General features: G+C 43.2%; 1 protein-coding gene across 1 annotated transcript in view; it reads left to right on the top strand.

Annotated features, from left to right (window-relative positions):
* Nucleotides 1–13,901, top strand: part of LOC306758213 (serine/threonine-protein kinase BRSK2-like) — a gene marked incomplete at both ends in the record, with an annotated part of 156,758 nt that overhangs the window by 109,676 nt on the left and 33,181 nt on the right. The window contains 3 exons of the mRNA XM_079243453.1: nt 2,634–2,719; nt 9,982–10,122; nt 12,685–12,801. Of these exons, the coding sequence (XP_079099579.1) occupies nt 2,634–2,719; nt 9,982–10,122; nt 12,685–12,801 (344 nt within the window). The remainder of the gene's footprint in view (nt 1–2,633; nt 2,720–9,981; nt 10,123–12,684; nt 12,802–13,901) is intronic.

The raw sequence follows: 13,901 nt of genomic DNA, 5'->3' as shown, positions 1-13,901 counted from the left end.
CAGACTTTGTTTGCTTTTCCAGTTTAGAAAGTGCTTTCTAAAGTTTGATTTAATCTATTTCTATTACAATATTTGATTACTCTTAAACTGCAGCTATTTACACCTACTATCTATTTATGTGATGATCTGATATTTTTATAACTTGTATTTGCAGATTTTAGTCCAGCACATCTCACGCCATGCACAGCACCAGCGGTCTACTGATGTCTAAAAGTTGATGTTGGAGCAGACTGACCCTACAATGCAGCCAACAACTGGAACACAGCTGTCATCAAGGACTTTCCACCCTCTCTTCAGAAATACAGGTTTGTCGTTTGTTTGAATAATTTTACATACAGAAAAAGATAATAAATCAAACACATATACATTCTTAATGGAAGCTAAGAGGCACTTTTATTGCTTGTTCTGATGTCAGTATCTGGTTCTGTGCAGAAAAGGAACCCAGATGACAGCAGTGAAGGTAACATCTCAGCCAGTCCAGAGGAAGATGATGATGAAGACAGTTCTGTAGAGGCTCGCTCATTCGGCTCCAGAACCATGAGAGTCCACATAAAACCCAGAAAACTCAGCTACTGTGTTAACAGAATCAATAACTAAGAGTGAAAATCATCATTTTTATTTTATTACATTGAAAATGAGCATTGATTTTATTTCTGTACACTAATAAAGATATTGTGTTTTTCAAGAGCTGTATTTTTTTTTTTTTTACTTCAGCTTTACATTTTACTTTCAGAAGTCAGATGCATAAATGTGTATATGGTAAAGTTGTGTATTTACTTTAATTCAATTGCTATTGTCCTAAGTGACTGCAGCAAAGTTACTCTTTGTTATATGTAATATGAAATGGCAAGAACATAAATAATCACAGTTATTTTACAGTTATTTGCCATTTGATTAGCTTTATTTCTGAATTTTTGGGCATTGAAGAGAAACTTGCCTCTCATTCCCTCCGACAGGTAAATGTACATAATCCTGCTTATAAATGTTTCCTGCATTTTGTAATGAAAAAGCATTGAAGCAGACTGGTTCCACGCCAGGATGTTGGGTCAGACACGGAGGAGTTTGGACCTGCTTTATCCTTCTCAGCACCTAAGGAAATGAAAAAAGAGATTTTATTTTCTAAGCACAGTAATAATATCTTGCTGTCTATTTCTGTTGGCATGTGCAGCTTAACAAACAATTAGACCAACATAATAAATTGTAAGTGATGCTGGAATACATAAAAACACGAGATATTAGTCAGCAGGAAGCCTGATCGATGATACAAGATATCTGACTTCGTGTTATTTATCTGTACAGTAACACAGCAGCCCACATCAGTGGTTGCATCAACCCGACATCTGTCATGTTGACATAACGACATTTTTCACATTCCTGGCTAAAACGGGAAATCTGAATAAGCTAATTAATTTAGAAAAACACATGACGGTAAATAAAACCTCAATAAAAAGCGCAGCTCCGTGAAACTCCGTGTGGTTAAAATGTGTGTGTGCTTATCTTGGTGCAGACCGACCGGCAGCTGAACACTGAACATACCGATCGGTTCAGTCAACATCCGTTTCATTTTTTACATCTGTAACTTCGGATTGTGTTAAAAAGTACATTTATTCCAACACGGAATAAAACTGAGACGTATTAACATGAACGACATGCCTCGTTGTCAACATGCTATCTGAACAGGCATGGCGGGCAGACATTAAAATGAGGACTTTACCATTCAGAGACAGTGTGTTGTAAACGTGCTCCTTCCACCATCTCGGTATCTTCTCTCTCAGGCTCAGAGTCCGGTTCAGACATCAATGCTGAATTCAGAAAGCTGCTGCTGCCGGGTTAGCTGCTATCACTAGCCGCTAATGTTTTAGCATGGAGACTACTGGCCTTGCCCCCCTTACGACCCCGGACTTCCAGCGATCAATCAGCGAGCACCTCATTAACATTATTTTAATCGATGTCGAGGTTGATGAAAATCTCGCGTGAATTCTCGCGAGAAAATGTTTATTATGAATAAAGTGTCAGAAAAAGCACTTTTATCATTTTTTTGTTTAATAAGTTTTTAAACAGTTATTTAAAAACCATTAGAGGACAGTGGGCACATGAAAAGACCAGGTTATGACTCCTTTAATTTATTATTTCTAGATATTTTCTCCCCGTATTTATGTTTTCATCTAACTGCACATAAATCCAGGCGGGGAGCAGATCATGGTCTGGTCTCCATCACAATCTTGTTTTCATGTTTATTTAATGAATTATCTGCAGAAAGCAGGTGATTTTCATCCTGCTGTGAAACTTGTTTCAGTAGAAACGAGCCGAAGACAGAAATTGTTTCTGTGTTCCGTCTCGGCAGATTTTATTCCTCCAGCTGTCGAAGCGTGACATTGCGGCTGCTGCGGCACATTTGTGATAAGCTCAAATTGTCAGACTTCAAACGCAGCAGCCTCCCATTGAGCTCCACAAGTGAACCAAACCAGAGGTTAAACATTCGGGTTTGTGCTTCAGCGAGCACCAAACAAGCCTCTGCAGGACCACCTCGTGTGATCAACACACAAGTTGTGTGTCAGTTTCCATTAGTCGTTCTGGTTGGAATCTGGTTCTTCCCTGTTTCTGACTGGTTGTTTTCTTGTGTTTCTCTCCAGGTGGAGCGGGAAATCGCTATTCTGAAACTCATCGAGCATCCCCACGTTTTAAAGCTTCACGACGTCTACGAAAACAAGAAATACCTGTAAGTAGACCGAGCCAGTATGTAGTCTGACCCAGGAAGTAGACTGAGCCAGTATGTAGACTGACCCAGGAAGTAGACTGAGCCAGTGGGTTGATTGACCAGTGTATAGACTGACCCAGGAAGTAGACCGAGCCAGTATGTAAACTGAATCAGGAAGTAGACTGAGCCAGTATGTAAACTGAATCAGGAAGTAGACTGAGCCAGTATGTAGACTGATCAGTGTATAGACTGACCCAGGAAGTAGACTGAGCCAGTATGTAGACTGATCAGATATAGACTGAACCAGGAAGTAGACCGAGATAGTATGTAGACTGATCAGTGTATAGACTGAACCAGGAAGTAGACCGAGCCAGTATGTAGACTGAATCAGGAAGTAGACTGAGCCAGTATGTAGACTGATCAGTGTATAGACTGACCCAGGAAGTAGACTGAGCCAGTATGTAGACTGATCAGATATAGACTGACCCAGGAAGTAGACTGAGCCAGTATGTAGATTGATCAGTGTATAGACTGAACCAGGAAGTAGACCGAGCTAGTATGTAGACTGATCAGTGTATAGACTGAACCAGGAAGTAGACCGAGATAGTATGTAGACTGATCAGTGTATAGACTGAACCAGGAAGTAGACCGAGCCAGTATGTAGACTGATCAGTGTATAGGCTGAACCAGGAAGTAGACCGAGCCAGTATGTAGACTGATCAGTGTATAGACTGAACCAGGAAGTAGACCGAGCCAGTATGTAGACTGATCAGTGTATAGGCTGACCCAGGAAGTAGACCAAGCCAGTATGTAGACTGATCAGTGTATAGACTGAACCAGGAAGTAGACCGAGCCAGTATGTAGACTGATCAGTGTATAGACTGAACCAGGAAGTAGACCGAGCCAGTATGTAGACTGATCAGTGTATAGACTGAACCAGGAAGTAGACCGAGCCAGTATGTAGACTGATCAGTGTATAGACTGAACCAGGAAGTAGACCGAGCCAGTATGTAGACTGATCAGTGTATAGGCTGACCCAGGAAGTAGATCATGCCGGTAAGTTGACTAACCAGTACATAGACTGAGGCAGTACATAGTACAAGCCAGTTTATAGACTGAGCCAGTATATGGACTGAGGCAGTATATAGACTGAACCAGGAAGTAGACCAAGCCAATGAGTAGACCAGTAGGCATGTCCTGCCGCAGCAGGACTGCGAGGAACTCAGACCTCAGCGAGACAATAATAAAGAAATTTCCCAGGAATTATTCTTGACTTTTTTATGTTTATAAATTGACCATGCTGGTGTTTAGAAACCAAAGATACCTACATATTTTATTTTATTTTATTTTATCCTGAGGCTGCAGCTTCAACTCATCTGAACTTTTTTTTAAAAGAAAACTTAGCAGGTATTTTCTGGTGTTTTATTTTCTATCAATATTTTTATATCGCTCAACTTACTATACGACTATAAAAGAATGTGGTATTATTTTTATCGTAAAATGTCAAATAGTACAAAAAGAAACCAAACAAAACATGATAAGATTGTGTAGATTTACCGACCAGATGACGCTAAAGGCTGTGATACAGTTAGTAAATTCAGGCTTTTAGAAAAGTTTATTCTGGTTTTCTTGTTTCTGTGTACATTTTAAACAACTTCAGCTTCGCGCTAGGGCTGGGCGATATGGCCGAAAAGTAAAATCTCAGATTTTTTTTTTAACCAAATCCGATTTCCGATTTTAAGCGATTTTTTTTTTCTCTTACTGTAAAGAAAAAATAGTAATAAATGACAAACATCAAAAATTATTCTTTTTAAAAAAAGCTTTTATTGCTGTCAGCCTAGGTGTTTACCTGAATTTAAAGTGTAACTAAACAAGCTGTTAAACTAGATCATAAAAAGAGATGCAGGCGCTGCCACTGTAAACATTTAGAGAAACATGTTTGCATTTACTGCGTTTCAATGACACCTAGAACTTCACACAAACTAAATATCACCATAAAAACCACCTAATGGAAACACATACATTTAAATAAAGTCTCACATATTGCTAAAAGTTTTACGATCTCAAGAGGTGGTTTTTCAGACATTTCAATATAGAAATATATTGCAAAAGTGCAATGGAAACACTTTTTTGTGTTTACGTGTCACCAGACGTGACGTGGGGGTCGTGACCAGTTAATTCCCGGTAAAGATGGTGCGGTGTGGAACAAAAAACGGCGAATTAGAGAGTTTTAGAAAAGAAAGTGAGGGAGAAAAGCTTAGAAAATCTGAAGCAAATTCCCCGCAGCAAGTAGAAAAGCATAATATAACGCTACGTGCCCACTTTGCATTACCGCAATTTTTGTCAAATCTCAGGAGAGAAACGAGATTTTACCACATTTGATGCTAATGTGCTAAACATTGTTCAACGGAAACACGTGCAAATCACAACTGTTGTTTGTCGAAACGTAAAAATATCGTTTTTATTTTGCAACAAAATGTAATGAAAACGCAGAGGGGGCACTTGTTTGTTGCTAGCTGCCATGTTGTGTTTATGCGTTTCGGTGGAAAAAAGGTGGGAGTGCGCTGATGTCACTATAAGGTACGGAAGCCCAAAAGGGGGTGGCGGGGCAAAATTCATAAAAATAAATCTTCATAAACAGCAAATTTAAATTAATTGATTAAATTAATTAATCGCCCAGCCCGACTTCACACTAAAACAATAAATTCTTTATTTTCTTTGTTTCTCCTTCTTGCTTCGGCATGAATGACAATTATTTGTGTGATGTCATACTTCATATCAATAACTTGGGATGACGTCTTCGTTCAGGACGAAACATAAAACCAGAGTAAAACGCAGCAGAACCGTCCTCGTCCCGCCGCCACGTCGCTCTTCATCCTGCTTTTATTGTAAACATTCATCTGCAGCATGTTGCAGCTGCGCCACAGATTGATGCGCTGCTTCATAATTGATAAAAGCGTCGCCGTCAAATAGAGCAGGAATTTGTTTTTTTAATGTTGCGAGGAAGAGGAGGAGGAAGAGGAAGAGGATGGGTGGTCATCCCGGATGCAAAGACTGACGCAGAAACTCTCCTGACTCACAAATCACAGCCGAGAGCATTTCTAATTTAAACAGCTCTGACAGGTAAACGCTCGAGCAGATCCTTTAATCTGCTAATAAATCAGGCTGTGAGGAAGACGAAGCCGGCGGGGAGGGATCAGCCACTGCTCTGATTGGTGGGGGGTTTGCTCTGAGCTGGCCGCCACAAGCAAACACTGCAGTTTACAGCTGAACCAGCACGATAAACGCAGAGAAAGACTGAAAAATCTGCTTTTGTTCTTTATGTCTTTTCCTGTTTTATTCTCCAAAATTATGTTTTTTAACATTTTTAATTATTTACTGAAGTTAATTCTTTATTTACAGAAAATATAAAGTAATAAAAGAAGATTGAGGTTGAAGATCATGACTAAACTTTATCATCTTCATACCGGGTTTAACCTCCTTCTTCCTCCAGAGCTGCTTTCATTCTTACTCTGATCAATCGAACAAGTTGTTGGAAAAAAATCACCATGGGAATCTCCCGTTCCACCTCATCATGATGAGAATCTCCCGTTCCATCTCATCACCATGAGAATCTCCCGTTCCACCACATCATGATGAGAATCTCCCGTTCCACCTCATCATGATGAGAATCTCCCGTTCCACCTCATCATGATGAGAATCTCCCGTTCCATCTCATCACCATGAGAATCTCCCGTTCCACCACATCATGATGAGAATCTCCCGTTCCACCTCATCATGATGAGAATCTCCCGTTCCACCTCATCACCATGAGAATCTCCCGTTCCACCTCATCATGATGAGAATCTCCCGTTCCATCTCATCACCATGAGAATCTCCCGTTCCACCACATCATGATGAGAATCTCCCGTTCCACCTCATCATGATGAGAATCTCCCGTTCCACCTCATCACCATGAGAATCTCCCGTTCCACCACATCATGATGAGAATCTCCCGTTCCACCTCATCACCATGAGAATCTCCCGTTCCACCTCATCACCATGAGAATCTCCCGTTCCACCTCATCATGATGAGAATCTCCCGTTCCACCTCATCATGATGAGAATCTCCCGTTCCATCTCATCACCATGAGAATCTCCCGTTCCACCTCATCACCATGAGAATCTCCCGTTCCACCTCATCATGATGAGAATCTCCCGTTCCATCTCATCACCATGAGAATCTCCCGTTCCACCACATCATGATGAGAATCTCCCGTTCCACCTCATCACCATGAGAATCTCCCGTTCCACCTCATCACAATGAGAATCTCCCGTTCCACCTCATCACCATGAGAATCTCCCGTTCCACCTCATCACCATGAGAATCTCCCGTTCCACCTCATCACCATGAGAATCTCCCGTTCCACCACATCATGATGAGAATCTCCCGTTCCACCTCATCATGATGAGAATCTCCCGTTCCACCACATCATGATGAGAATCTCCCGTTCCACCTCATCACCATGAGAATCTCCCGTTCCACCTCATCACCATGAGAATCTCCCGTTCCACCTCATCACCATGAGAATCTCCCGTTCCACCTCATCACCATGAGAATCTCCCGTTCCACATCATCACCATGAGAATCTCCCGTTCCACCTCATCACCATGAGAATCTCCCGTTCCACCTCATCACCATGAGAATCTCCCGTTCCACCTCATCACCATGAGAATCTCCCGTTCCACCTCATCATGATGAGAATCTCCCGTTCCACCTCATCACCATGAGAATCTCCCGTTTCACCACATCATGATGAGAATCTCCCGTTCCACCTCATCACCATGAGAATCTCCCGTTCCACCTCATCACCATGAGAATCTCCCGTTCCACCTCATCACCATGAGAATCTCCCGTTCCACCTCATCACCATGAGAATCTCCCGTTCCACCACATCATGATGAGAATCTCCCGTTCCACCTCATCATGATGAGAATCTCCCGTTCCATCTCATCACCATGAGAATCTCCCGTTCCACCTCATCACCATGAGAATCTCCCGTTCCACCTCATCATGATGAGAATCTCCCGTTCCACCTCATCACCATGAGAATCTCCCGTTCCACCTCATCACCATGAGAATCTCCCGTTCCACCTCATCACCATGAGAATCTCCCGTTCCACCACATCATGATGAGAATCTCCCGTTCCACCTCATCACCATGAGAATCTCCCGTTCCACCTCATCACCATGAGAATCTCCCGTTCCACCTCATCACCATGAGAATCTCCCGTTCCACCTCATCACCATGAGAATCTCCCGTTCCACCACATCATGATGAGAATCTCCCGTTCCACCTCATCATGATGAGAATCTCCCGTTCCACCACATCATGATGAGAATCTCCCGTTCCACCTCATCACCATGAGAATCTCCCGTTCCACCTCATCACCATGAGAATCTCCCGTTCCACCTCATCACCATGAGAATCTCCCGTTCCACCTCATCACCATGAGAATCTCCCGTTCCACCTCATCACCATGAGAATCTCCCGTTCCACCTCATCACCATGAGAATCTCCCGTTCCACCTCATCATGATGAGAATCTCCCGTTCCACCTCATCACCATGAGAATCTCCCGTTCCACCTCATCATCATGATGAGAATCTCCCGTTCCACCTCATCACCATGAGAATCTCCCGTTCCACCTCATCACCATGAGAATCTCCCGTTCCACCTCATCACCATGAGAATCTCCCGTTCCACCTCATCACCATGAGAATCTCCCGTTCCACCTCATCATGATGAGAATCTCCCGTTCCACCTCATCACCATGAGAATCTCCCGTTCCACCTCATGATGAGAATCTCCCGTTCCACCTCATCATGATGAGAATCTCCCGTTCCACCTCATCACCATGAGAATCTCCCGTTCCACCTCATCATGATGAGAATCTCCCGTTCCACCTCATCACCATGAGAATCTCCCGTTCCACCACATCATGATGAGAATCTCCCGTTCCACCTCATCATGATGAGAATCTCCCGTTCCACCTCATCATGATGAGAATCTCCCGTTCCACCTCATCACCATGAGAATCTCCCGTTCCACCTCATCACCATGAGAATCTCCCGTTCCACCACATCATGATGAGAATCTCCCGTTCCACCTCATCATGATGAGAATCTCCCGTTCCACCACATCATGATGAGAATCTCCCGTTCCACCTCATCACCATGAGAATCTCCCGTTCCACCTCATCACCATGAGAATCTCCCGTTCCACCTCATCACCATGAGAATCTCCCGTTCCACCTCATCATGATGAGAATCTCCCGTTCCACCTCATCACCATGAGAATCTCCCGTTCCACCTCATCACCATGAGAATCTCCCGTTCCACCTCATCATCATGATGAGAATCTCCCGTTCCACCTCATCACCATGAGAATCTCCCGTTCCACCTCATCACCATGATTAATCTCCCGTTCCACCTCATCACCATGAGAATCTCCCGTTCCACCTCATCACCATGAGAATCTCCCGTTCCACCTCATCATGATGAGAATCTCCCGTTCCACCTCATCACCATGAGAATCTCCCGTTCCACCTCATCACCATGAGAATCTCCCGTTCCACCTCATCACCATGAGAATCTCCCATTCCATCTCATCACCATGAGAATCTCCCGTTCCACCTCATCACCATGAGAATCTCCCGTTCCACCTCATCACCATGAGAATCTCCCGTTCCACCTCATCACCATGAGAATCTCCCGTTCCATTTCATCATGATGAGGATCTCTCTGGATCTAGAGCTGGTGACGGTGGAGGCCGTTGGAGGACATTGAACCTAATCTCTGTTCTTCCTCATCCTGATGCTCTGTTTTAGATTCATTAAGTTGTCTCCACCATCTCTATGTGGCTAAATGCTGCCGTGCAGTTGACATTATCGTTAACAGTTTAACAGATAAACTTTTCCACGAGTTTTAAAATCATTTAAATCATTTCAACATTAAAACAGAAGCTCAGGCGGCTTGTCGTTCCCTCCGATACGAGCCGTACTGTCGAATCCTCTTCTTTATGTTGTTTTAACTACATTGGTTGTGAGTCTGACTTGTTTTCTGTTGCCTGTTTTTCTTTCATCGTTTTGCTTTTGTCTGTTTCTGCTTTTCTTATGTTTCCCGAGGCCTCCTGCCAGGTCGTCAGTGTAAATGAGAAGCTCTTCTCATGGTTTTACCTGGTAAAAAAGGAGAAATAAACGTACTGATTTAGTTCCCATCTCTTCCTCCGTCTCCCTGCGCAGGTACCTGGTGTTGGAACACGTGTCTGGCGGCGAGCTTTTTGACTACCTGGTGAAGAAGGGGCGGTTAACGCCCAAAGAGGCCAGAAAGTTCTTCAGACAGATCATCTCAGCGCTGGACTTCTGTCACAGCCACTCCATATGGTCAGTCCCTCACACACACACACACACACACACACACACACACACACACACTGACACTCCGACCTCACCATGAGGGAGGGTTTGAAAACACAAACTGGTTCGGTGCACGTTTCTGCTTCAAGGTGCAGGATGTAAAAGTACTAGAGGGGGGGATGGGGGTGTTTGGCCACTGATTTATCACTGCTGACTGACCACTGCAGCAGAGCTACTGCAGCAGCACTGTGTTTCCAAACTGCTGGGAGAATCTGTAGCTCAGTGGAAACTGCACAAAGACATCCGTCAAAACGCGAGAAGCTGCTTCTGTTGCCGTCGGTAACCCACGTCCACCCATGTCGCTAAAGTCCGGTTTGTTTCCAGCGTTGACTTTCTGCATCTCGAAGACATTTCCTCATGTTATGGAATCAAACTTCCATCTTAAAGCTGTTTTAGATGTTTCCCTGCTCCAACTGCAAGTCTGTTGACCCTTAACACTCCAAGTCAGCCTCATCCGGAGGTGAGCCTCAGAATATGAAGCTAAAATCATGTCAAATCAATGAATAGATACAAAGGAATAAAGGCTGATATATATTACTAAGAGAAGTTTGTAGAAAAAACACACAGATCAACCAAACCAAACCTTTTCTCATCATTCTCTGACACTGAAACAGTTGTAGCTGAATGCGAGACATGAACTTGCAGACAGATTTGTGTTGATACACACCGCTGCGTCTCAGCATCCGGAAGTTGTTCAGATTGGAAGAAAAAGAAGTGGACCGGGTCCAGATCCCTGTGGGACGCCACTGTGCAACCAACATGAAACCGAGTGGCACTGAAACAAACACATAAACCATTTACTGATTCACATTTTTCCCTCATTTCCACTTATTTCTGCTACAATTTACCTGCCATGGATTTACCACACAGTCTGAATACACATGTGGCCGGATTTAAACCTCCTGGACGGGACAGAGATGCCTAGAAACGTCCGTAGATCAGCTAAAGGTATAACTCAACGACTGGCCGTTGTCATCATTCCTGAAGCATCGCTTTCCTCCAGCTCTTCATCCTCCTTCTTCATCAGCTGTTGCAGAGGGCGACTTTAGAGTCTGCAGCTTCTTGATCCCGTTTCATCTCGCTGGAACCTTTCGTTCCTCCTGTCGTGGCCGCGGCGCTGTGCGTCTCAGAGCAACAGCAGATCAAAGACGTTTGGCTTTGCAGGACTAAATTTATTCATGCTGTGTGTTTTCCAGACGAGCAACTGGGACACAAAAGTTCTCCATTTGCTGTTTTCTTCCTGCTACTTTATTTCAGCCGAACGGCTGCAGTCGAGTGGAGAAACGCTCTCCTGCTGCATCACAGGAGCCGCTCGGTTCGGAGATAAACGCTCCTGTCATTTAAACAAAGAGATGTTTCTGCTTCCAGGAGTTTGCTAAAATTCAGCCTGAAGTCTGTCTATAAATACAAACAGCACTGGCAGGCATTTAGTGGGTTAAAAAGTGGAGGTGAATTATCAAATAGAATTATGATTTACATATGTGAGCCAAAAATATAATATATGCAACATTTACACAACTTATTTTTTAATTGTTATTTTTTATTTAATTATGTCTATTTTTATTTACTATTTAATTTTTATTTTTAATTATTTCTATCTTTATTTATTGTTTAATTTATTTTGTTTTTCGTTATTTATTATTTCTATTTCATTTTATTTATTTATTTCTATTTGTGTTATTTAAAAGTGATCAGACTCTGCTGAGTCTTGTGAAAATCTATAAATTGGACATTTTTAATAGAAACAACAACTGAATCATTCTTTATTTTAATTAATAATACTTTAGTTATTTTTAAATTATTGTTAAGCAAAGTTTAAAAATGTAAAATAAATATATTTTTTCAGAAAACTCTTTATTCCAGTTTGACATATTTGTTTATTGGAGCATTTTTTACGGTTTGTTGAACATTTTTAAAGATAACTGGTATAAAAAATTCTGATCATTGATCTAATCATCTGTTTCATGATTAATCACCATTATGTATTAATTACTGAAACAGTGGAAGTCGACACACGGAGCGAGGCGGCGGATGTAAAACTCTCAGCAGCATTTTGGATCAGCCGTAGACGGACTCTGATCAGTCTCGTTTTACTGCAGAACGTCGTGTTTCTGCTTTCAGGGGAAAGACGAACCTCAGACACGTTTTATCTGTGAAATCAGATTTGGAACCGAGGTAGAGAAACAATCTTTCCTGCAACGTGTTCGGCTCCAGATGTGTTCCAGAGGTGAAGCATTTAGTCTGTTAACAGCTGCATTAAATGTCCTACAAGTTTAATCCAAACGAGTCTCCAAACGTCTCGACTCTTCCTGCTCGTCCCAGATCTGAGGAGCTGCGACCGGCATCGTCTCTCCACATGGATGGAACTCATGTTGCAGGAATCATGAAGCTGACAGTCCAGTTTCTCTCCTTTCCAGGCTGTTTGCACATTAAAAGCATGAGAAGAAAAGTCCAAATCTTCCGTCTGACAGATGCAGAAATGCAGAGACGGTCGATGTTAATCTGCCTTTTCCTCCCTCTGTCCTGCAGCCACAGAGATCTGAAGCCAGAGAACTTGTTGTTAGACGAGAAGAACAACATCAGGATAGCGGACTTCGGCATGGCGTCTCTGCAGGTCGGGGACAGTCTGCTGGAGACCAGCTGTGGGTGAGTTCTGGTCCATTTCCCGTCATGATCCAGCAAACCTTCCCAACGTCAAGCAGAAGATTTGTTTTGTCTAACAGAGAAGGAACGTCGTAGTATTCTCTCTCCACATCTTCCAATGTCTCTTTATCTCTCTTCATGCTTTAGTTTATACTACATTAGTTTCTAACAGAACTCTGGTTCTCCAGAAGTAAGAGGCGCCTGCAGGTCCGTGTAATGTCAGCTACCCAGTGATCCGTCGGAGGCCAGCTGGCTGCAACAGGAGGGTCTCGCTGCTCTGTGTTGGGACTGTCGTGTTGAAGCTGCAGAACAGAAATGGATCCATGATCCGCCGGATCTCTGCTGATTAACAAGTCAGATGGAATTCATTAAACAAACAAGCGGACTCCAGCAGGAAGGATGAAGACGTGCTCGGCTGTAATCAGATCGCTGCATTTTAACGCCGCCGTGTTTTACATATATTAGCATAATTAAGCATGTCAGCAGTGAAGATGATGTGTTTACTCGACACGCTGCTCTGATGAAGCCGCTGGGAGGACGACGTCCAACATGGACTCCTCTGAAACCGCAGGCGACTCCTTCTGGTTCGGCTCCTGGATGAAAGTCCGTCTGAATCGTTGTGAAATACGAGACGGCAGCTGGTTCATTCATTCTTTTATTTATGTCAAAGCATTTGGTCGGTGAGTTTCCCAGGTTTACGGTCAGACCTGCTCCGTTCAGATCCCGTCTTCTCCTCCATGGACTCCAGCTCTCTGGTACCGTACGGCTCAGAACAGACCCTGAGGACTGTCCGTGCTGATCACCGACATGTGGGAGCCAACACCCCGCTGGGTTTAGGGATGTTTGTTTCTGTTCTGAAACCAGAGTGAAGATTTTCTGATATTATTACCTGTTTTTAGCCTTCAGTGAGTTTAAACCTGCAGCTTTACACGACATTCAGATAGAAAATAAATCATCGTTCATCCCAACGTGAGGATCGTAGACGTTTCATTGGCTGCAGCAGGAGAAACCACGCTGCGATCCGGCTTGTGGGAAACTTTATGGGTTCATATTTCCGTGTGAATGTTGGGTTTTGTGTCTTATTTACCAGGACACAAACCCAC

The sequence above is a fragment of the Telmatherina bonti genome (assembly GCF_933228915.1).
Source record: "Telmatherina bonti genome assembly, chromosome: 1".
NCBI classification, from domain to species: Eukaryota; Metazoa; Chordata; class Actinopteri; order Atheriniformes; family Telmatherinidae; genus Telmatherina; species Telmatherina bonti.
The sequence above is the reverse complement of the archived record's forward strand: the minus strand, read 5'-3'. Positions and strand labels throughout refer to the sequence as shown.